Consider the following 25,451-nt stretch of genomic DNA (forward strand, 5'->3'; position numbering starts at 1 on the left):
CATGAACCGTAATAGGTAGAGAGTTGAATTTTTAAAGTGCGTATTTCTATTGTTGCTATAACTAATAATGAAAATTTCGAAATGGCCGTCATGTTAATTAAAAAAATTAAAAAAGTGAATAATCTCGTACGATGGTACTGATTTTTCTTTACTTAGTAAGTACCTACACGAAAGAAAAAAATGTATACACCTAATTAGGTATATATACATTTTTTAAATAATAAAATAAGAAATAAAATAAAAAATTTAATGTGCATAAGAAATAAAAATTTCACAAAATTGTGTGAAATAAATTTTATTTCTTATACACATTTCTTTCGACCTAAATATTATTAATTAGCAATCGGAAATGTAATACCTAAATTGTATAAAATACAATATTATAGAAGTCTGTCGAAGTTAAATTGAAAAAGCAAAGTCAAACTGATTGAGTGTAATTAACTGACTTTTGTTCTAATAATATATTGGCAGTGTTCTAAGGAATCTTACATTATATGGCGTTTACATACATCTGACCATTTAATATTCATTCAATACATACGTTTATAAGTAAATATCAATATAATTACCCATACATAACGATTATGCGACTATTTTGCTTTTTGTTATAAATCCTGAACACAGAATAATTAATATCAGTATACCCTATCCGCGAAAAGAAGTTTGTATAGCCCTCTCTCTGTTACGCGATTCCATACAAATGATAGAGCCAAAATCTCAGTGGGCACTAAACATTTTGAGTTATCAACCAATCACAAACATGTTTTCAAAAAAACAATCGAAATTCAATTTGAAAATGTTTTCAAAAACAGTAGAAATTAAATTGGAAACATACCTGCCTATAGTTCGCGACAGTTTGAGATGGCAATCGGGGTATGAGGCGGGGGGATGCCTCACACACCCGCGCTATCCCGCACCGGATTAGCGCGGGTGTGCGGGGCGTCCCCACCCCGATTGTCATGTCGACCTGTCGCGTACTAGTTACGTTTGAGTCATTTGTATGGGATTACGTAACAGACAGAGAGAGAGAGAGAGCGCTATACTAACTTTTTTCTGAGGATAGAGTTATAGTCATTAGTACTCTAAATACAGGTAAGTTAGCTTCATTTTAAATTCAAAATGAGATTTTTTTTGTTATTTACTATCGGATTCTTAAAACAAGATAAAAGCGTATTTTGCATTCTAGAAAAAATCATTAAAATCTCATTTTTCATTTACAATGAACAGCAAAGTTACCCTGATTGGCTGTTACTATATAAAAGTTAAATTATTATTTATCATTCTGTACTCTATATTTTAACAGAATGTAAGGTAGGTATTTCATATAGGAATCACTAGTTATCATGATAGAAATAAAATAAACTATTCGCTGAACCATTTTTAAGACTGAAAAAATTAATTAACCCACTCTATAAAGCGACCAAACTAAGTAAGGGAAACGTGACGTCTTAGGTAAAAATATATTTTGATTCAATATTCTTTGTAGGATAAAATCCATTGAAAATATATTATTAAAGCTATATTTTAGCTGAGACGTTACAATATAGTGGACACGTTTGACTTTCTTAGTTTGCACGTGTAAGCCTTTTTCATGTTTTGCCATAATTAAAAAACTGCAAAAATAAAAAATAAATAGTAGGAAAAATAAAGAAAACAAAAATGGGCGATCACAAAAAAATATAATTCGTAAAGTATAGGTAATACAATAAAATTAATAATATTTACAATTATTCCGAGTGACTACAAAAAATGAAAACAATAATTATTTAATAATAATAATTAGTAATAAATTGAATTAATGTACACCACGTGGTAATCTAAAGCTGCGGCGGATTATCACGTCGATATCATAATTTATTTAAAAAAAATAAAAATTACCACTGTGAAAAATTTTTTTTCTCCATGGCGATAATGTATAAGCTTTTACATTATTATTTTTTTCATTACAAAACTCGTCATAAAAAATCATTTAGTGATATGAGCAAGCATAAATAATTAGCAATTTAACTACTAATCAATTAAATATATAATTATTTTAATTTTTAATCAATATAAAACCTAAAAAAAGCGCAAAAACAGTGCGCGGTAGTGCAACGGCCAAATTCGCGAGTAATATAAAAGTTCTCTCAAATTTAATCTTAGTAAAAATCAGCAATTACAGAATTTAGAATATAAGCCCTCGATCCCACTGCCAACTTTCAAGAGTTCAGAGTTCTACATTTGGACACTTGACCTTTGATTGGGTAGTTGGGAACGCGGAACGCAGAACTCCGAGTCTAGACCGTCACCTGTGGAACAGAGGCGTAACACTGAAAAATTCTTAAAGAACAAGGTTTTTATTAAATTACGTGTACGACAAAATTAAAGTAAGCTCAATTATTAGGCGAATTTAATAATATTCATCGAAAAATGGCGTGTTTCACATAATATACCTTTTTTGTCTAAGAGATGGCGAACGATTTCTTCGGAGTGTTTATACCAGTACAAAATTCATATAATAATAATTAATATTAAATCTATCATCAACGTAACCCATCGCCTTCTCACTACTGAGCACGGGTCTCCTCTCAGAATGATAAGCGTTGGGCCATAGTCTACCACGCTGGTCAGGTGCGGATTGGTAGACTCCACATACCTTTGAGAACATTATGCCGAACTCTCAGACATGCAGGAGTCCTCACGAATCACGATGTTTTCCTTCACCGTTAAAGCAAGTGATACTTACTCAATTGATTCAATCACTTACTTTAACGATGAAGGAAAACATCGTGAGGAGAACCTGAGGGTACTTCATAATGCTCTCCATAAGTTCGCTTATCCGCACTAATTGGCCAGCGTGGTAGACTATAGCTCATTCTGAGACTCTGAGAGGAGACCCGTGCTCAGTAGTGAGACGACGATGGGTAGATGATGATGATGATGATGAATCTATAACGGTATAAAGGACTTGAAAATTCATTCACCTCCTTTCAGTCTATTCTATGAATAAATACAATCTTTGACATAACTGAGACCAATACAAAAATTGTACAAACATTTTTTTTTTTATATTTAAATCGACATAAATTTGGTTAGTTTTTAGTACATTTAATACTTATAGTTATCTTACATAATACAGATATAAATATCACTAAGAGTTACCTATTTATATACAGGATTTTAGGCAACTTTAATCCTAGGTGTAAAGAACCACTTTTTTCAGGGGTCTTAAACTTCAAAGATTTATAAATTAAACGAACAATGAAACCGTGTCGGTGACTATAGTTTTATTCAAATTTCATTTCTTTTTTTTTTCAATTTCAAAAAATTTTAAAAATCGACCCGAATTATTTGCTTGAAAGTTTATATTACCTAAAATCCTATATATGACGAAACGCGGGTTGAGTTGCAAAAATCATATTTTTCAATCACATAATCATTTAACTGAATTGAACCTTGAATGTAATTTTTGTGTAAAAACTCCTCACTTTATCCAGAAATGTCGAAATTATGTAAATTATTTGCCTTTGAATTGCACACTTTTAAAAATGTTAAATGCATAGTCAGTCAAAATAATAATGGAATCATAGTACGTGTGTATATAATATGCTATTATAAGCACCAAGTTTCATCATATAAATCAAAAAATCCAAAAAAATGTGCGGAAAATGAAATCCCAAAAAGGATTCGCAGGAATGGCAAAATATGATATTATATTGATAATAGGCATTTTTTGTATAAAAATCAAAAAACGAATGTATTGAAATTGTCAGGCCGGCCGTACATACATAAATTTTTTCACGGAATGGTAGTTTTCAGTCTATTCACTGTAGTGGTATCTTATAAACTAAACCGTGTTAGCGCTTACCGTAGATTTATACAAAAAATTCAAACAGAAAAAATGTCTTTTCAGAAAAACAAAAATTTAAATTTTTCGTTGCTAATTTTTTTAGATTTTTTCGCAGTTGACTTTAAAAAAAAAAGCTTTTCATTTTTATCTAATTCATAAAAATGTTGTTTCAAAGTTTTTTATTACTGCCTAACTTATACTAAACAATTTGAAACATTTTCTATTTTTCTGATAAGCATTTTTTAAAATATTGTGTCTAAATAAATATAACAGTCAGTGCATTCTCTTTTTCAGTCATGATCAAAAAATGTTTATAAAGTCATATTATGTATTTTCAGTTTTTATTAACTTTTTCATAAAAGAAGTAAATAAAAAGGTTTTCAATTCGACGCGCGTTTTTCATAATCGCGATGTAAATCGATAGATAGGTACTTAATTTTGTACAGTTTGTAAGCATGTTGTAACATGTACTTTCAAAATTTAATATTTTTCGAAAACTGGTAAAATCTGTAATTAGTTTTGAAATCTCTTGCCGGTTGAAATTTTTCTTTCGGTGCGTAAAGCCTAAATGTTGTCAGTCATATTATTATTTACTATAAACACTAGTATTATGGTATAGGAATGATTTGTTTGTTTATTTGCAATCGATAAACCCTGAAACTACTGAACCGAATTTTACTGGATTTTGTTTTGTTGAAAATTGTAACATAATTGAAAACGTCCATTATGCTTTATTTCGCGCGCCAATTCAATCGCATGTGCGTGCGGACCTTTTGTTTTTAGATTTTCGAAAAGAGGTTTTATAATGGCATACAAAATTTAAAAAAAAAATTTAAACTTATATTATAAAGAGAAATGATTTTTGTTTGTTTAGCCGTCAACGATAAACTCTGAAACTACTGAAACGATGAACGTCTGAAACGATTTTAACTGGATTAAAAAAAAATAAAGATTCGGATCGGATGAGTACGTGATCGCTGTTATCCGTGAGAATGTCTCGGATTCAAATCGGACATATCTGCGGATCAGCGGATTAGTAGGTAAAGTCCTTTTCATGAAAGAAGTCCCCCAGACGCAGCGCTGTACTCGCGTGACATAATGTCGTAATTTTTTTTACCTATTTTACATTTAGCATATGTAAATCAAATAATACTATTTCCTGCATACTTCGATGAAACAATATATTAAAGCTCTTAAATTGTATTTGCTTATATAAGCTCTGAAATTGTATTGTGATGCCGGCGCTCTCAAAGAACCTGCTCTCGTGTTATGGCCGACACCGTCATCATTTAAAATTGCACCATTTGCATCCGAATTTCCGTTTGAAAATATAACTGTTAGTATTCCATTTTGACCCTGCTCGTAGGAGCAGGGTCAAAATGGAATACTAACAGTTACAGTGGAAATCAGTACCCTGGCGCCCTCTAGTCTAGTAGTAGACTAGAGGGCGCCAGGGTACTGGTTGCACACGAGCGCCACAAGGGCTAGAGACGCCTCTGGCGGGACTTCTTTCATGAAAAGGACTTTAAGCAATATCCGAGTTCAGACCGATATTTTCATAATCGTGTTTTCACAGACTCGGATCGAATGAGTGCGTAACCGCTCTTATTTTTAGGAAAAAAAAATTAAGCAAGAAAATTTTAAGAAAATAAGTGTGTGAAAGTTCCTACAAGCGACCTACGAGTATGTCCAGCACTGGACGTCTATAACTTTTAAAACAACTGTAACTACTTTTTATTAAAACAAATATTAATTGATTTCATTATATCACTTATGGAAGACCACAAAAGGGTTTTAAAGTTATAATTTCATCCGACAAAAGAATAGTTATTTTAATCTTTCGTTTAATTTAACTTTACTAAACACTCGTTTTCTAAATTAAACCATTACGATTCTAGACTGTATATTAGAAAACACAGAGTATACAAAATATACAGGGTGTTTGGTAAAATCCATACTAATATTTTAAATGAGAAGGTGTGTCTGTCTGTCTGTCTGCTAGCTTTTCACGGCTCAACCGATTTTGACGAAATATGGGACAGAGATAGCTTGCATACCGGGGAAGAACATAGGCTACTTTTTATCCCGCAAAACTAAAGAGTTCCCACAGGATTTTTAAAAACCTAACTCGTTGTCTCCTTAGATTAAGGATGTTAACTTACTTTTTTAGGGTTCCATACATCAAAAGGAAAAAAGGAACCCTTATAGGATCACTTCGTTGTCTGTCTGTCTGTCAAGTAACCTATAAGATACTTCTCCGAAAAATCCGAAAACCGTGATATTTGTGGTTACACCACAAAAAAAAGTTCATGAACACATAATTAGTATTTTTAACTTTCAAAGTAAGATTACTATTTACTATACCGAGTGGGGTACCGTATGAAAGGATTTTACCTGTACAATCTAAAACAGATTTTTATTTATTTTTATGCCTAATAGTTTTTGAATTATTGTGCAAAATGTCGAAAATACGACTGTAGAATACGGAACCCTTGGTGCGTGATTCCGGCTCGCACTTGGCCGGTTTCGACATACAACTGTCATGTTGACAGCAGTATCGCTTAAAAAATTTACAGTTTTGTTCCAGATGAGAGTTCGCGACCGCGACCAATAATGCTGAATGTCAAACACTTTTAAAACAAGTGTGTAGAAAGCACCACAAAAAGAAAAATATATAAAAAGTAAGATTATTAGGTATTTATATTATTTTATATACTCTGTGAAACCATAATCGTTATTGTATAGTCAATAAATATAATAATACTAGGTATAACTTGATACTAGTTGATTATTACACATTTCAATCTGTATTTTTGACGGTTTTTAAACGTTTTCAATGTAAGTATAAATATTATATAAGTATACACGGAAATAAATATATTATAATAATACTATAATATATTAATAGTACAATATGTATAAATAAATTAAATAATGATTAACTTTGAATCTGTCTAAAGATTTTTTACAGATCGTTCACTATAACTCGATCTCTGCCGTCATGTTGGCAGCATTGCTTTGTTTGCTTTATTCCTAAGACCTTAGGGTTTATTATTGTATGATTTGCAATGGTGCCAACATAACATCAGGGGACAAGTTACAGTGAACGTTCGATAATTACCAATTTATAATTATTTAGTTTGGGCTACTTTGACGTTTTGACAGTTTTTGTATTTAAAAACCGGCAAAATTTCTAAGTCAGTTTGTTTGATAAATTGAAAATAGGGCCTGGATTTTAAGTTCGTCAAAAACCGGCAATAAATATTTAATTATAATTGTATATCCTTACACGCTACGTACACAGTTTATACGTATCCCAATAAATACTTTTTTGTTTAAGTATAAAATTAGAAAAAGAAAAACAACTTTATGCTTATTTCGTGCGAAACGATTTTCCCTACTATTAAAAGTTTAGTCAAACTTTGCTAGCAACCAAAGCAATAGCGACTTTGGATGGCAACTATCGCATTGATTACTATCAAACTTTTGTACTAGGGGTGCTGATTTTTATTTTTATACAACAACACTGTTACATAGACTGTATATATTGATATCGTTGTTATTTTTTACTGGCAACCCTTATTATACGTCGTTTTATTATTTATTACAATCACAAATATCCAGACAACACTGGCGAACAGTTACAAGTTAAAATCATTATTCAGGGGATTCATTCTGTAAACTTTTGACACTTCGCAACTAAAGTCGCGACCTGTCATTTTATAAAATTTTACATATTTCTGGTCGATTACGGGAAAACTGTATCAATCATTGTTACAATCTCAATTGTTGATTGGCTAAATTTATGGTACTCTTGTTGCAACAATGCAATATAGCCAACAGTAAGTGAACGTCAACCAATCAGAGGTGATTGAGATCGTGACATTGTAGCTGTCATTCTACCGCAATCGCGCATCTGATAAATATATAAAGCGTACAAAATGAGTTTTCACGCACCATTTTAACTTTAAGTGTCAACTGTCATGTCAAAAGTACGATTTAAGTCCTTATTTTAAAGGTGAACCGTACTTTTGACAGACAGTTAACACATACAGTTAAAATGGCGCGTTAGAACTAATTTTGTACGGACTATGCACTGCTGTTAACGTGTCAATTTTGTATGAAATGACAGGTCGCGACTCTTGCGCGAGAATCGCTAAATGTCAAAAAAGTTAAAGAATAGCCCCCTCAGTGTTGCAAGCAACACTTAATAATATACATTTATTTAATTACTTTCACATTTTCAGCCTTATTTGGGGCAATAAGCATTAGAATATATCAATGTTCAGCCATACACATTCTGGTTAGTACCTTTACCTTTCCTTTTGCAAGGTTTTTAATATTTTATTTAGAGAGCTTACGTCTCTGCGGTGCTCCAGGCTTTTCCAACGAGCCAGTTAGTTTGGGATCGTCCACAAGTTGGATAGCCACCACTCACGATACCTACTTGTTTGGATTGATACCAGCTATTGATTAATACCGGGTTTGGTGGCGCTCTTTAAGGAAGGCCTATGTCCAACAGTGGACTTCCACAGGCTGATGATGATGATGATGATTGATTAATACAGATTTTATGTGTGACCGCTATTTTGGGGTAAAAAAATGTAAAATGGCGGACTACTATTTATATATTATGATACAAACGTTAAGATGATAACATCTAAAGGGATCACGGATTTCTTTTTTTTAATTATATAAAAATCTTTAAACTAGCGTGAGTGGTTTCCACTATAAATAATATCTGTCCCGGCTGTACGTGACGTTAGCCCGTTAGCCCGACTAGTTTCAAACCCATCCGGGGTCCTTTTTCAAGGGATTCAGTTCGCAACAACTGTCGGGAGACGATCGGCAGCTTCCCCCCCCCCCCCTCACAACGGGCTCTACGAGCAGCGGCCCGCGCGGCCCGCAGTCACAACCGCGGCGCGTGCGCGAACTGACTCCCTTGAAAAAGGACCACGGATGGGTTCGAAACTAGTCGGGCTAACGTCGACTAAGCACGTGAGTACAGCCGGGACAGATATTATTAATATAATAATGACAACATATACAGAGCTCCTGGCGGTTACGTATGGAACTTTCTGTCATACAAATATTTAATACTGTCAAGTTATGACAGTCAAATTTAGGCTCACTGTAATTTTTTTTGTTAATTTTAAAATGATTGACGAAATTACTTCTAAAAATTTTTCGTACATTTTTTATTATTTTTTTAGTAATAGAGGTAAACTTTTCTTTTCCTGTACAAATTTTTTTTGATTATTACATTTAAAAATCTTGGTGTTTTAATTTATTGTTATCCTATACGTGAAGACGGTTACAATCATGTTCCAATATTGCATATCAATCAATCATTTACATATTAACTTTCAATGTAAAAGACGTGCGTCCGACGAAAATGATCGCGCGTCCCGTGCGTTCAAACAAACTGTGTTCTATTGAAGATCGCGCGATCATGCGATGCGTTCATATTGTATTTCATCGCACGATGAAATCGCATCGCATTATCGCACGAGCGATGACAATAGGACGGCGCCTAAGTATTTATTACTTTAGATAATTTTCACTATTCCTCATCAATGTATAACTTTTCATACAAAACGCTTGCTTCTCCTTTTTTAAATTCCAACATGCATTTTATGATACATAATGTATTATTTATACCACATATAACAGAAATTGGTGGTACATTGGCATCGGTTCTAAGCACAACCTAATTTTAGAGTATTCGCACCCTCTTCTTACTATTGTAATATGAAAAGGACAGAAGCAGTTTGACATTTCTAAATTTAATTTTTAGATGGTAAAACCCGTGATTTTAGCGCACAGTCGCGAACCTACTGTTTAAATTTGTATTGTGCACTAAAATTTAGAGTCTTTAAATGTGAAAGTCATGTTCCGTTCCTTTTTTAGCATTAGTAAAAAGAAAAGGATGCAGATACTCTAAATTTACTTTAGAGAGAGACTAGAGAATCGGGGCCATTGTGTAACAAATACCTATGGTACATGAGAAATCTGTATGTATTATATTTAAAACATATTATATTAATACTTACAATGGTACATACAATATTGTGTAAAGTACGTTCGTTTAGAACTGTTCCATATAACATAGCAGTTGACTATGATACATAAGACGTGTATGGGACGATTGCTTAGAATTGTCCATATAACATGGCTGTAAATTGTAATCACTATGGTAAATAGGATTTGTATGTACGGTAAGTTTATTTAGAACTGTTCCATGTAACAAAGTATACTCGGGCTATTATGAACGTGCGAACTGAGCCATAAATCATTACAATCCTAGGGTTGCGACAATTCCACAGAAGGCGTTATCGATAAAGGGCTGCCTAAAATGGTAAAGGCAGGGGTAGCTAATTTTGTATTGTTTCCCGTCACTATTTATAACCTGTTATCGACAATTCCTCTTTTTTACTATTACACATAAGGTCTGTAAGTGCAAGAGAGAGTTCTGATAAAAATATATGACCCAGTTCGCACTTTCATAATGGCCCTACTATAGTTGTCTACATAAGACGTGTGTGTACGGTACGTTTACTTAACTGTCCATATATCTTAGCGATAATCTCTTAGGTATAAAAGACGTGTGTGTATGGCATGATTGTTTAGAACTGTTCCATGTAACAAAGTAGTTGTCTACATAAGACGTGTAAGTATGGTATGTTTGTTCAGAACTGTCCATATAACTCAGCGATAATAATCTCTACAGTACACAAGTATGGGATGATTGTTTAGAACTGTTCCACCGGTGTGGCCTGCGACGGACTAGCTTACCTGCGGGCGAACTCTGCCTTCATGGCTGAAAAAAGCACAAATGTCATTTACTAGGCTGGCATGGTATGGACATGAACACACACACACACACACACACACACACACACACACACACACACACACACACACACACACACACACACACACACACACACACACACACACACCCACACACACACGCACGTACGCGCTCACACACACAATTACTTTTATACCATCATAATAATTGTAAACCGAATCTTTGAAAAGAGCAACCGCCGAGTTTCTTGCTGGTTCTTCTCGGTAGGAAAGACATATGGAACCAGTGGTAGATGCATTTAACGATTCAAAAGTACTTGCAAAAGTTTATTTGAATAAAAAATATTTTTATTCTATTATACACACACACACACACACACACACATTAAATACGGTTAGGTATAGTAATAATCTCACCGTCGAGTATTTCCCGCTTCATCTGGCTGACTTGAGTACGTATCTCACGGAGCACGTCTTGCTTGAAACTGTCCCACTCGGCGGCGGACACGCAGCCATTTTCATTTCCACCATTCACTTGCTGAAAATAATCACTTATGTTACGAGTATGTACAAGAAGAAAATAGAAACCCAAGCCGTAGACAAGTAGAAGTACTACCACTTTTATAAGTTACGCAGACTGCCATGGTATAAGTATACATATATATAATAGTACTGTACTATGTCGCTTTTATACCAAACTAGCTTATGCTCGCGACTTCGTCCACGTGGACTACACAAATTTCGAACTCTTATTTCACCCCCTTAGGGGTTGAATTTTCAAAAATCCTTTCTTAGCGGATGCCTACGTCATAATAGCTATCTGCATGCCAAATTTTAGCACGATCCGTCTAGTAGTTTGAGCTGTGCATTGATAGATCAGTCAGTCAGTCAGTCAGCCAGTCAGTCAGTCACCTTCGCCTTTTATATATTTAGATAAACATTTTTAATGGTTTACCTTTAGTATAGTTTCTTCGCTGGCGGAGCCGAACCGCTTTCTCGCCGCTCGCGGAGATTGCGCCGGCGCACTGCCGTCGTTATTTGCTGTAAATGTTTAGATTGCATGAATCATCATCATGATCAACCCGCCGGCTCACTACAGAGCACGGGTCTCCTCTCAGAGTGAGAAGGGTTTTGGCCATAGTCTACCACGCTGGCAATGTGCGGATTGGTAGACTTCACACATCTTTAAGAACATCATGGAGAACTCTCAGGAATGCAGGTTTTCTCACGATGTTTTCCTTCACTGTTAAAGCGAGTGATATTTAATTACTTAAAACGCACATAACTCCGAAAAGTTTAGAGGTGGGTGCCCGGGATCGAACCCCCGACCTCCGACTAGAAGGCTGACGTCCTAACCACTTAGCTACATTTTGCATGCTTGCAAGATTGCAGATTGCATGAATAAGTAATAATAATAAAGCTTATAATTTTTTTATATAAGTTTTAAGTATACTTCCAAACTTTTTTTTAAAAACATAATTATTTGTGTGAAGTGGCAGGATTCAATTTTTTTTTTTTTAAAGAATATTAGCCATATTAAATGACTAATATTCCCCTTTCCTCTCCAATTAAGCGTCAGGCTTGTGCTAGGAGTAGGTACGACAATAGTGCAACGGGCGGGGTTTGAACCGTCGACCTTTCGGTTTTCAGTCCACTCCTATACCGGTTGAGCTATTGAGGCTCTCGAAATATTTTTTTATATAAGTTTTAAGTAAACTTCCAAACTTTTTTTAAAAAACATAATTATTTGTGTGAAGGGGCAGGATTCAATATGATTCAATTATATTTACTATAGGTACGTAGCTGAGCTGATACACGCGACTTTGTTTGGATTTAGGTTTTTTGAAAATCCTGCGGGAACACTTAGATTTTCCAGGGCAAAAGTAGCCTATGTCCATCCCCGGGATGCAAGCTATCCCTGTAACAAATTTCGAAAACCTATGGTGGATTTAGATGACAATTTAGTTGTATTTACTTACAAGAGTTGCCATTGCAAGCGGCGGGCATCCTATGCGGCAGCGTGGCGGACCTTTCCCATGACTTCATGGGGGTCGAACTGGCTGAGCTCTCTGTTGACGATTCCTGCTGAAAATCACACATTTCACTATAATTTCACCAAAATATTAAGAAATGGGTACACAGAAGAAGTGAAACTTCGAATTTAAATAAAATAAAAATGGAAGTCACCATTTTGGAATTCAAAAAAAAGCCGCTATTTTCGTAATAGGCACACTATAAAACCTCGGAAATGACATCCATGTGAAATTCATAAAAAATATAGTATGCGATAAGTTGAAATGGCGATCGGGGAGGGAACGCCCTGCACACCCCCAAAACCCCCCGCACTAACCCAGTGCGGGAGAGCGCGCGTGACGTGCGGGTATTCATACCCCGATTGCCATTTCAACCTGTCGCGGAATATACGTCAACCATCTTGGATTTCAAAACGGACGCCATTTTCGTAATTAGCACCCGTAGATAGAGTAATAAAGGTAGATGCAGGAACGTTTCCTTTCTCGTTCGCACTAAAAAGAGAGCACAGATAAAGTCACTAATGTGATAAACAGAGACGCAGCTAACCTATTTTTTGTCCCTTATCGTGTAACTGGTTTTTTTCAAGAATACATACAAGAAGTTGCAAAACAAACTTTGAGAATTTGTGGCGTAATTGTATTTCTCATGAGTTATTTACTTGTTTTCACATAAAAAACGTTTAATACAAATATTGTTGATCGGTTAATACAAATATTGACTACTAAACAATGGTAATAATTGTCGTGTTATTCATCGTTACGTCGTGCTATCGCTATCTCATACGCGGTTACACAGTACATACATCTACCTATTATTCTATCTACGTCAGCACCCCAAAAAAAACACGTCGGCCATCTTGGATTTGAAAATGTAAAACACATTACCTCGCTCTTATCCAGATGCGCGAGGTGCGCTCTGCGCCGCGCCAGAGTTCGTTGCATTTCGTGCATCATACAGTGCAAGTTGCCGCGGGGGTTGGCAGGGGGGTCCGAACCCCCCACGCCCCCAGGGGGGGAGGCTTCGCTGCCGGGGGTCGCACTGCCTGAAGACTGCTGCTGTTGTTGCTGAAAAGAAAATATAGTGAGTGCAGAAATCGCAGGCGTGGGACACAACCTTGTTCAGGGAGTCAAGCTATGAGGAATACGAAGAACAAAAATAGTAGTATGTAGTAGTTTTTTTTTAATAGATATAGCGAGCAAACGAGCAGGCGGGTCGGGTCACCTGATGTTAAGTGATTACCGCCGCCCATGAACATTTGCAGCACCAGAGGAACCGCCGATGCGTTGCCGGCCTTTTAGGAATTTGTTGGTCCGCCCCTTGAATAACCCCATGTAGTATAGTGTACCTTGGCTTGTCGTTTGAGTCTGGCTTGCTGTAGCTGTGCCGCTAACCCAGAGATGTCCGTCGCGGGGGGCTGCGGCGGCGGCGGGGGCGGCGGGGGACACGCGGGGGTGAGCGCGGGGGCCGCGGGGGGCGGCGCCGCACCGGGTGGAGGTGGCGGCGGGGGAGGGGCCGGCGCTGCTGGCTGAGGGGGCGGAGTCTGTTGCTAAAACAAGATAAACATAGATTAGATAGACAATGTACCGAGGTTAGATATCAAATAAAAAAACCGTTCAAGTGCGAGTCGTACTAGCACATGAAGGGTTTCGTACCATCGTACAAGAAATAACACTTTTTTTATGTGATGTAACCATAAACTCATGGGTTGGATTTTTTTTTTCGAGCATATAATATAATTATAAGCAGTATTTATTACTTACCATAGGCGGAGGCTGTGGCGCGGCTGGAGGGGTGGGGGGCGCTATTGGACCCTGAAAATATTGTTATACATATTTTTTAAATTTAATTTTTGTATTACAGTTGTAGTACAGTAATATACACGTACGTACGAGTACATGTTCGTAATAATACACAAATATGAGTGTATGTACGTACACACGTGTGAGTGTGTGTACCTATACACATATGAGTGTATGTACGTACACACGTGTGAGTGTGTGTACGTATACACGTATGAGTGTATGTACGTACACACATGTGAGTGTATGTACGTACACACGTGTGAGTGTGTGTACGTATGCACATATGAGTGTATGTACGTATACACATATGAGTGTATGTACGTACACACGTGTGAGTGTGTGTACGTAGACGTACACGTGTGAGTGTGTGTACGTATACACATATGAGTGTATGTTCGTATACATATATGAGTGTATGTACATACACACGTGTGAGTGTGTGTACGTACACATGTGTGAGTGTGTGTACGTATACACGTATGAGTGTATGTACGTACTACGTACATACGTGTGAGGGTGTGTACGTATACACATATGAGTGTATGTTTGTATACGTATATGAGTGTATGTACGTACACACGTGTGAGTGTGTGTAAGTACTACGTACACATGTGTGAGTGTGTGTACGTATACACGTATGAGTGTATGTACGTACACACGTGTGAGTGTGTGTACGTATACACGTATGAGTGTATGTACGTACACACGTGTGAGTGTATGTGCGTACACACGTGTGAGTGTGTGTACGTATACACGTATGAGTGTATATACGTACACACGTGTGAGCGTATGTATGTACACACGTGTGAGTGTGTGTACGTATGCACATGTGAGTGTGTGTACGTATACACATGTGAGTGTGCAAAAAATACGTACAGCCATACATGCTGCATTCATTACGAAAAACAACTGCTACTTATTAAAATACTATAAATTAGTTTTTTAAAAATCCCGTGGGAATTCTTTGATTTTCCCCGATAAAAAGTAGCCTATGTCACTCTCCAGGTCTCTATGCAAAAAATCACGTCCGTTGCACCCGTTTCGACATGATTGAAGAACAAACCAGCAATCCAACAAACAAACACACTTTCGCATTTATAATAAGGGTACTGTAGATCATTGCCGTGACTTCATCCATATGGATTTAGTTTTTTTACTCCGATAAAAACTCTTTGGTTTTCCGGGATAAAAAGACTAGAGTATTTCCCTAGCTATGACAGTCTTCGGAATGCATGCCATTACAGTATCTTTCATCAGTATCGGTTAAACAGATGGACCGTGAAAAGGTAATAAGACAGACAGACACACTTTCCCGCTTATGTGACTTATAATCATCATGATCAACCTATCGTCGGCTCACTACTGAGCACGAAGAGAATCGAATGAGACAGGTTTGGCTAGTCTACCACGCTGGCCAAGTGCGGATCGGCAGACTGCACACACCTTTGGGAAAATTATGGAGAACTCTCAAGTACGCCGGTTTTCTCACGACTTATGTGACTTATAATATTAGTATGGATATGAATAAATTCATACGTTAGCGGGCGCGGGTAGGTTCTGATGCGGCGGCACGGGGGGAGGGGCAGTGATCGTAGAGGCGGCCGACAAAGACATATTCGGCGGCATCGGCGCACTGAAAAACATATCAAAAATTATACTATATGTTTACAATTTACATGTACGCGACAGGTCGAGGGGTGGGGACGCCCCGCACACCGGGTGCGGGTGTGCGGGGCGTCCCCCCGTCAAATACCCCGATTGTCACCTCGACCTGTCGCGTACTTTTTTTTTTTGAAGGATAAATAACTAATATTCCCCTTTCCTCTTTAACTAAGCATCAAGCTTGTGCTAGGAGTAGGTACGACAATAGTGCAACGAGTGGGGTTTGAACTGCCGACCTTTCGGATTTCAATCCGCGCCTTTACCGTTGAGCTATTGAGACTATTTATTATTAGTACTATGTGAATAATTACTTTGTTGGCATTTCCAAAACTTGTTTGGCATTTGAAATTGAAATGAAATGAAATTGTTTGTTTCACGTCTAGTAGTGACCATCTATCGGGTAACGATTATTATGATTATTATTATTTTATTTATTTTATATCTAGTTAGAACGGCAGTGCCACTTACACTAACTAGATGATTAATAATAAATTTAAATACAAATAAAGGTACAAGAAAAAAGACAAAATACAAAACGATAAAAGATCAAAGAATTTTGAATATGTACGCTGAGAACATTGAATGACATATTCATGCAATGCTCTCAGCGTACTTCAGTAACTCCCGAACCAGTATTATAGACCCATCATTAAATGGGTCCCATTGAGCATTATTGTCCAAAAGCGCGTTGAATGATGCTAATGAACGGGGTATAGGTGACATAGATCTAGCAACAGTGCGATGATGTGGGACCACGAAAAGTTTATTTTTTCGTGGACGAAGATTACTGTTGGATTCAGGGACATGTATGCGACACAGTTGGTCATGAAGTTCTGGAGCATTAACATCTCCTCGCAAAATTTGACACATAGTTTTCAGTTGGTCGCAAATGCGTCTGACCTCCAGGGAGTTGAAACCTAAGCAACCTAACAGAAATTTGGTTGGGTATAGGAAAGGGTAATATCCATAGCAACGTTTATACAGGTATCTTAGGAAGGCCTTTTGTACTTTTTCTAATATAAGCCCGTACTTTGCCTCGTACGGATGCCAGACACAGGTGCTTGTTTCGACGATGATGACGATGATGATGATGATGACGATGATGATGGTGAATCTCACCTGTTGGTACGATGGTGGCCGTGGCCCGGCGGCGCGGGCGCGTGGGGCAGCGTGTGGACGCCGTGGGGAGGCGGCGCGGGAGCATTTTGTGCTACGCTGGCGGGAAGGGCGGCCTGAAAATAATATGGCCTGAGAATAAAGTACGAACCTCCTATTTGGGGGCAATCTCTAATTTAAATTTAATTTAAATTTAAATTTTATTATTGTATATTTTGTAACTTTATTATTTTCATTTTATTATTATTATTTTTAACAATAATGTACATTTGTATTTGTATTTACTTTTATGTATGTTCAAATGGGTTCAAGTTGCCTAAATATAAAAAAAAAAAAAAAAAAAAAAAACAAGTCCACCATACATTAGATTTTATTAGGGTTCCATACGTCCAAAAGAAAAAAAAGAAACACTCATGTGTCTGTCTGTCCTGTCCATCACATCTCAATCTGAGGCAGTCATCTCCGGCGATTCTTCCCTGCTGTGACGGAGACACTCAAAACGACTTGGGTATCTCCGGCCTATGGCAGCTTCTCACGGGCCACGGATGCTTCCGGCGCCTGCATAGGTTTCGACTGAATAAAAAGCTTTGTTAGTTGGAATAAATATATTAGGGGAAAGTTTGAAAGTAGCGCCAGTGGTAGAAAAGATGAGGGGTAATAGGCTGGCATGGTATGGGCAAATAAAGCGGAGGGAAGAAAGCCATGTCACTAGAAGAATGTTAAATATGTATGTGGAAGGAAAAAAGAGGAGAGAACGACCAAAGAAAAGGTGGATGGATTGCGTGAAAGAGGATATGCGTGAAATAGGAATGGATTATACGTTAACGGATGACAGACGTGAGTGGGAGAAGAAGACATGTTGTGCCGACGCCATGTAGCGTGGAATAAGGTAAGGAAGAAGTTGGGCCTAGAGTTAGTGTTGTTACAGCTGCGGCTGGTGTTGTTGCGCAGCTGGGCATGATGTACAGATAGTATTAAACTTACCGGGTGATGATGATGCGGCGCGTGGTACTGGCTCGGCGGATGGTGTTGCGGTTGAGGTTGGACCTGTTGCAGCTGGGGCGGGTGTTGTTGGAGCTGGGGCGGGTGTTGTTGGAGCTGGGGCTGGTGTTGTTGGAGCGGGGGCTGGTGTTGTTGATGCAGCGGAGCGTGGTATTGCGGCTGTTGAAGTATCGCTGCGTCTTCTCGTGTCATTGTTCTAAAACGATGATTGTGTTCAATTTGTTAAAGCAATCCATACTATCCATACTAATATTATAAATGTGAAAGTGTGTCTGTCTGTCTGCTAGCTTTTCACGGCCCAACAGTTTTTTTTTCTTTTTTTTTTTAATGAAATTGGGTACAGAGTTGGCTTACATCCCGAGGAAGGACATATTTGGAAAACCTAAATCCACGTGGACGAAGTCGCGGGCAGTTTCTAGTTTATTATAAAAGAACTGTAATCCGTAAGACTTTGTGTTTGTCCCAGATTTATATATTACTAGCTGATTGCCCGCGACTTCGTCCGCGTGGAATTAGATTTTTAAAAATCCCGTGGGAATTTAGCAATTTTTAAAAAAAATCTCTCCGTAATAACCATCCTCGTACTTCAAGGAATATTATAAAAAAGAATTAGCGAAATCGGTTCAGCTGTTCTCGAGATCTGCGATCAGAAACACATTTAGCGATTCATTCTTAGGGATATATTATTTATTATAAGTATTGTTATTGTATATAAGTTGATTTGGGTATTTAGTATAAGATATTTATGTAGTTTATTAGATTCTAGTACCGTAGACCTATTCCACTTTTTGATACGCCTTACTCACAACCTTGAATGGGAAGCTGGAAGAAATCTCTGTTTAGAGATAAGCATTTCCAATGTAACTTAATTTATTATTACTTTGTAACTACAATTTTGGTAGGTACATGAAAAATAAAAATAAATAAAATATATTATATAGAAAAAAGATGTAAATATATTGTAAGGTAAGAAAGCATACCTGTATCCCATGTCCTCGTCATAATGCGTGTTGTTATGTCCATTGTAGGGCACCGGCGGGTTGGGGGGTTGAGGAGGGGCGGGTGCCGTGTTGTTCACCACTTTGTTCGCTAGGATCTGAAAATAAGTACATTCAAATGTAATTATAACGGCATCTACTATCCCCAATTTTGTAGTTTTAGAAAATCAGCAGACTAGTTTAGAATGCGCCCTACCCCAAAAGGAAAAATGGAACCCTTATATGATCACTTTGTTGTCTGTCTGTCTGTCTGTCAAGAAACCTACAGGGTACTTCCCGTTGACCTAGAATCATGAAATTTGGCAGGTAGGTAGGTCTTATAGCTGACATTAGGGGAAAAATCTGAAAACCGTGAATTTGTGGTCACATCACAAAAAAAATTAAAATGTGTTTTGAACAAATAATTAGTACTTTCAACTTTTAACGTAAGATTATACTATACCAAGTGGTGTATCATATGAAAGGGCTTTACCTGTAAAATGAATTTTTATTTATTTTTATGCAAAATAGTTTTTGATTTATCGTGCAAAATGTCCAAAAAATACGACTGTAGTACGGAACCCTCGCTGCGCGAGTCTGACTCGCACTTGTTTTTTTATATATTTTTCGCGTCTTTTTTTGTGGTGTCATATCAGCAATCATCAGTAGATACTATCACCTGTCTTCATTTTTGCCAATGATCTGGTTACATCCTGTATTTTATGAGTCTCACTTATTTCGAGTGTGTGCATCATTGCACGAGCGAAGCTGTCGGCGTATTCGCGACAGGAGAAGTTGAGACCGTAGACGTGACGCGACATTGACACCGAGTGGCCTACTTACGCAACGTTCGTTGACCTCTAGCGTCATTCAGATATTTTATTTGCAGTTCATCGTAAACTTTCACAAAATCATAGGATTTTTTAATATATTTTTTCGCGTCTTTTTTTGTGGTATCATATCAGAAATCATCAATACTAACACCTGTCCTCGTTTTTGCCAGCGTTCGTGTATTTTATGAGTTCGTATTTTATCACCACTATTATCTTACAAATCCAACAACTGACAATCGAAAGAGTAATGTATTGCCTATTTTAAATAAGTAATTTGACTTTGACTTTGACTGAGTCTCACTTACTTCGAGTGTGTGCATCATAGCGCGAGCGAAGCTATCGGCGTCTTCGCGACAGGAGAAGTTGAGACCGTAGACGTGCCGCGCGTCCCGCCATTGGTGGAAGGTGGCTGTCGCCTGGTTGTACTTCAGACCACGGACGATACCGCAGTTTATTACCACCTGGAAGACGAAACTGCGGTTAAACAGACTGATTCAGAAACAGCCATATAAATTGGCCTCAATAGCTCAACCGGTAAAGGAGTGGACTGAAAACCGAAAGGTCGACGGTTCAAACCCCGCCCGTTGCACTATTGTCGTACCTACTCCTAGCACAAGCATGACGCTTAGTTGGAGAGGAAAGGGGAATATTAGTCGCGGGAATAAGCTAGTAGGTAAATAAATAGCCTACGAATAAAAGCGATGTAAGGTTCAACCCACACGGGACCGAGTTTGTAATTTTTCTTAGCATCTGTTACGCGATTACCTCACGATCATTTGCATTTCTGCCCACGGTACCGAAAGTGAATTGGAGTTGATTCTCTCATGGCCTTATTGTGTCAAAGATGAGTGTTCTGAAGTGAAATCCCACTGTCAAGTCTTTGCAATCCTAATTCTTATCCATACTTAATATTATAAATGCGAAAGTGTGTCTGTCTGTCTGTCTCTCTGCTAGCTTTTCACGGCCCATCAGTTTAATCGATTTTGATGAAATTTGGTACAGGGTTAGCTTACATCCCAGGGAAGGACATAGGCTACCCTTTTTTATCCCGGAAAATCAAAGAGTTCCCACGGGATTTTTAAAAACCTAAATCCACGCGGCTGAAGTCGCGGGCATCATCTAGTAAGGTGATAAAATCTTTAAGTAAGTAAACGATTGATATTAAGGTAAAGATTTCTGGGATTCATCTTTCTTCAGGCAGTCCTACCCTTTTTATCTCCCTTAATTTCAAATCACATCACCATATGCCATAACTTCCTGAATTGATGAAACCTACAAAGATATCCAAGCATTTTAAAGAGCCAATTGTCGCAAATTGGCGTAAGACGGACATGATTGGCAGCTTTTGGTGCCGAAAACCAGATAAAAGGTGGAAGGAAAAATCTGGGTCACTGAGCCAGCAAAGTTAATAATAAGGCTAACTGGCTAACCCACGTTCTTTCCTCAATGGGCGGTAAAAGTATGTAGAAGGTTTACCTCATGGTCGTTGAGTTTCCTGCCAACCACGCGGAAGGTGTTATGCTGCGTGTGGTGGTAGATGTGCACTTTGGACAGCCCCGAGCTGGAGCCGGAAGGAATCCACCTCTTCATCGCGTCATCGTAGACCATGACGGAGGCGCGGGCGCTGCTTATCGATTGCTCGCTGTGGACAAAAGAAATTGATGAGTTATCTCTATAATATAAAAAATTAATCACTAAATGTGTTGCTCATCGCAAATCTCGAGAACCGCTGAACCGATTTCGCTAATTCTTTTTTTATAATATTCCTTGAAGTACGAGGATGGTTCTTACGGAGAAAAAAATTTAAAAAACTTGAATCGAGTGTTAGGTGGAACGAAGTTCGCCAGGGCAGCTAGTTTTCAAATATTACTAGGATTGTTAAAAGGTTGCGCGAATATTTTAGTACTCTGAATATGAGGAGAGTGCATTTGCTCGCAGAATCACACAGACAAATCGCCATATTTGAAACTAGTTTATGCTCGCGACTTCGTCCGCGTGGACTACTCTTTCGAACCCCTATTTTACCCCCTTAGACTAACGACAACAATTACTTAGTCCAGTTAATCGAGTTTCCACTGTACTTATTTAGCAATTCGCAGAATCGAAATAAGTTTTGCACGAATAGGTATGAATTACATGAGACATCAAAAATAGTCAGCGTGATAAGGATATTATACTCGGAATCGAATACCTATTACAAATCGAATTGTCTCCCTTTTGTGAGTGACGCTAAACGAATTCTATGGAAGTCACATACCTACCTAATATTTGCGAAAATTGGTGACAAACTGAGTATTGGATGTGTTTTTGAGAAGACGAATAGCCACCGAGGTTGGGTGGTTCTACATAGCTGCTTCACTGGGTGGTAGTAAAATATTGTTTCGTAGAAAACCTTCAACGGATAAAAAATGAGCTCTGTGGCTATCGTTCAGTGTTAGACACTGAGTTAGAGAATCACCCCACTGATCACTCACAGTGGGTGTTTATCTACAATTCCACAAAATCACTAAATTCCCATATTATAAATGCGAAAATGTGTTTATTTGTTGGTTCGTTCTTCAATCTCGTCGCAACGGAGCAATGCAACGGATCGACGTACAGCCCGTTTACTAAAACGACCTGGCGTCGATTAAAAATAAATAAAAAAACTCAACAAGTGGCAGACAAAAATTCGTAGTACGGGTATCAGTGACAAAGATGCGACATACACGTATTACGAATTTTGTCTGCCACTTGTTGAGTTTTTAATTATTATTTTTTTAATTATTTTTTTTGCATGTCCGCTTTTTCGTCCTCCGACACGATGATCGGAGACCTTTTATAGCTGACATGGCTTGCTTGCTTTTTTTTTTTGCCTTGCTCTGTTGGACTTTTTTAATTTTTAATCGACGCCAGGTCCATTCTTTTAGTAAACGGGTTGTAATGTTTGCATGGATGTAGTTAAAGACCTGAAAAGTGACATAGGCATTTTTATTTGTATGTGTATTAATAATATGTATTTTATATTCTTATTATATGGTTTAGTTTATTTAGCTATTGGTATTTAGGTTTATTATACACCACCTCCCATTGTCCATTTGTTCGGGAAGAGATCGCTATTTAGCGATAAGACCGCCTTTTTGTACCTATTTATTAAGATTCTACTTTTTGTAACCTGTCATTTGTGTTTCTGTGGTGCAATAAAGTATATACATACATAGGCCACTTTTAATTCTGGATTTTTAAAAACTTAAACCGGACAATGGAGCCGATTCTCTCGTACACAATCTCTAAACTAAACTAAAATGACATGTCTAAATCTATTGCTATCCCTGTCATAATGTTGCTTGTGGAAAAGGATAGCACTAGATTTAGACCTGTTAATTTAGTTTAGTTTAGAGATTGTGTACAAGAGAATCGGCCCCACTGAACCAAAAGCTTAATTTGCTGTAATCCGCTGAAACAGGTCGAAACTGTATGGTGCAACATGCAGCATACGAAATTAAGCTTTTGGTTCATTGTATATCATGGACTTCCGCAAAGTAACGCCTGCTTCTATACAACACTTAAACAGGAGTCGCCTATGGCGACATGTATGGGTATTGGGTATGGATGGTATCTGTATTCACAGAGACATCATATTATAATCGTTTCAAAGAAAATAAAACGGTAAAGAATAAAATACACAGTGAACGTAAGAAGAGACGCATAAGTGCTTAAGGTTAACGTTAACGTTTTATGTAACGAATACGCAACTTAAGTACCATATAAGTGTATCGATTTGATCGTTCTTACGATAAAGCTCGTTTAAAGACACTAGTAGTGTAGGAGACCGACTACGGTTCTGCAATTTTATATTATTTAGAAATCCTCTTGACTTAAACCCAAATTTTTTCGACATTTTCACGATAATTCAAAACTATGGGTTTAAAACCTTTTATAATAAAATCCCGCAAACTATTTTGGACTTACCTTTGCACAAGTTTAAAAAATCTATTTAAAATATGCTCCTGAAAAAAGTATATTACACAATTGAAGATTATCTAAATGATAAAAGAGCGTGGATTTGACCTGCAGCTCGTTCCAGCAACGCACAAGACTGCAAATACTATTTTATACATGGCATAATCTTGTACCTATATCAAATATTTGAAAAGAGCAACCGCCGAGTTGCTGGTTTTTCTCGGTAGGAAAGGCATTCCGAACCAGTGGTAGATGCATCCGACTATTTGAAAGTACTTGTAAAAGTCTATTTGAATAAAAAAGATTTTTATTTTATTTTATTTTATTTTATGATGCAAAAAATAAATAAAAATCTGTTTTAGAATGCACAGGTAAAGCCCTTTCATATGACACCCCAGACAGACGGACGGACAGACAGACAGACAGACAGATAGACAGACAGACAGACAGACAACAAAGTAATCCTAAGTATAAGGGTTCCGTTTTTCCTTTTGAGGTAAGGAACCATAAAAATTATCAATTTTAAAAGTGAGTCAAAAATAATTAATTATTTTGATTATTTTTTTAGTAAAGGCGCAAGTTACGTAAGCGGCAACCAGGAGGATTTTTGAAGGAAACGAAGATAGGCTTTTACTAAATTTATATTCTTAAATCTTTACATTTTAACTTAACCTAACGTCTGCACTCTGCACCGAGGTTAGATGCAGAGTTTTACATGGTGACGACCTAAATCTAATCTAACCTAACTAAGAGACTGCGTCGAGGTGTGACGACAGACTGCCCCTCTTCACATCTCTCACTTGGTTTAAATACCTTAATGTTAAAATATAGCTAAATCCCAATTCGTTGCGGAGTCACGTATGGCAATGAGGTAGTTTCTTGCTGACGGAGCGCTGGACTCATGACCTAGTGAGTTAGCCTTCAAAGATGGTTTGCTGCGTAAGTGATTTGAACTAGGTTATCGTTAGGATATGTAACACGCAGGAAAACAGCGCATTTGTCGAGGTGGTCTCTTATACTATAAGGTTATTTAGTACTTCAGGTAGACAGTCGGCAGTCGGTTTCTTGCAAAAGCTTTGCGCAAAGAGTTATGTAAGATATACCTACGCGTACAGTTGGCTTATTCTAATTAAAAAGTATTCGTTCGCCTAATTAATTGGTCGCGAAGCTAAGGTATTCCATGGTTATTATACCTAATAAAAAGAAAAGGTGACTGACTGACTGACTGACTGATCTATCAACGCACAGCTCAAACTACAGGACGGATCGGGCTGAAATTTGGCATGCAGATAGCTATTATGACGTAGGCAGCCGCTAAGAAAGGATTATTGAAAATTCATCCCCTAAGGGGGTGAAATAGGGGTTTGAAATTTGTACAGTCCACGCGGACGAAGTCGCGAGCATAAGCTAGTTATACCTAACTACGTAGGACGTAAGTACG

The 25,451-nt window shown here is 37.4% G+C and overlaps 1 protein-coding gene across 6 annotated transcripts in view; it reads right to left on the reverse strand.

The window, feature by feature from the left end:
* Positions 1-1,662: 1,662 nt before the first annotated feature.
* The window catches only part of ena (ENAH actin regulator enabled), an 85,626-nt gene continuing 61,837 nt past the window's right edge, over positions 1,663-25,451 (reverse strand). For 3 of the 6 annotated variants that reach the window (XR_011238181.1, XR_011238178.1, XR_011238177.1), the window contains 14 exons: positions 21,545-21,710; positions 20,374-20,529; positions 19,239-19,354; positions 18,241-18,454; positions 17,260-17,372; positions 16,015-16,111; positions 14,437-14,487; positions 14,022-14,222; positions 13,561-13,740; positions 12,622-12,727; positions 11,598-11,683; positions 11,060-11,180; positions 5,309-10,649; positions 1,663-5,253 (listed from right to left, as the gene is read on the reverse strand). Coding sequence is in view for 1 of the 6 variants with exons in the window: in XM_069507168.1 (XP_069363269.1) it covers positions 2,285-2,288; positions 10,625-10,649; positions 11,060-11,180; positions 11,598-11,683; positions 12,622-12,727; positions 13,561-13,740; positions 14,022-14,222; positions 14,437-14,487; positions 16,015-16,111; positions 17,260-17,372; positions 18,241-18,454; positions 19,239-19,354; positions 20,374-20,529; positions 21,545-21,710 (1,636 nt within the window). In the remaining 5 variants the exon portion in view is untranslated. The remainder of the gene's footprint in view (positions 5,254-5,308; positions 10,650-11,059; positions 11,181-11,597; positions 11,684-12,621; positions 12,728-13,560; positions 13,741-14,021; positions 14,223-14,436; positions 14,488-16,014; positions 16,112-17,259; positions 17,373-18,240; positions 18,455-19,238; positions 19,355-20,373; positions 20,530-21,544; positions 21,711-25,451) is intronic. The other 3 variants (XR_011238180.1, XR_011238179.1, XM_069507168.1) reach the window with 3 other exon arrangements.

The sequence above is a fragment of the Maniola hyperantus genome, chromosome 25 (assembly GCF_902806685.2).
Source record: "Maniola hyperantus chromosome 25, iAphHyp1.2, whole genome shotgun sequence".
NCBI classification, from domain to species: Eukaryota; Metazoa; Arthropoda; class Insecta; order Lepidoptera; family Nymphalidae; genus Maniola; species Maniola hyperantus.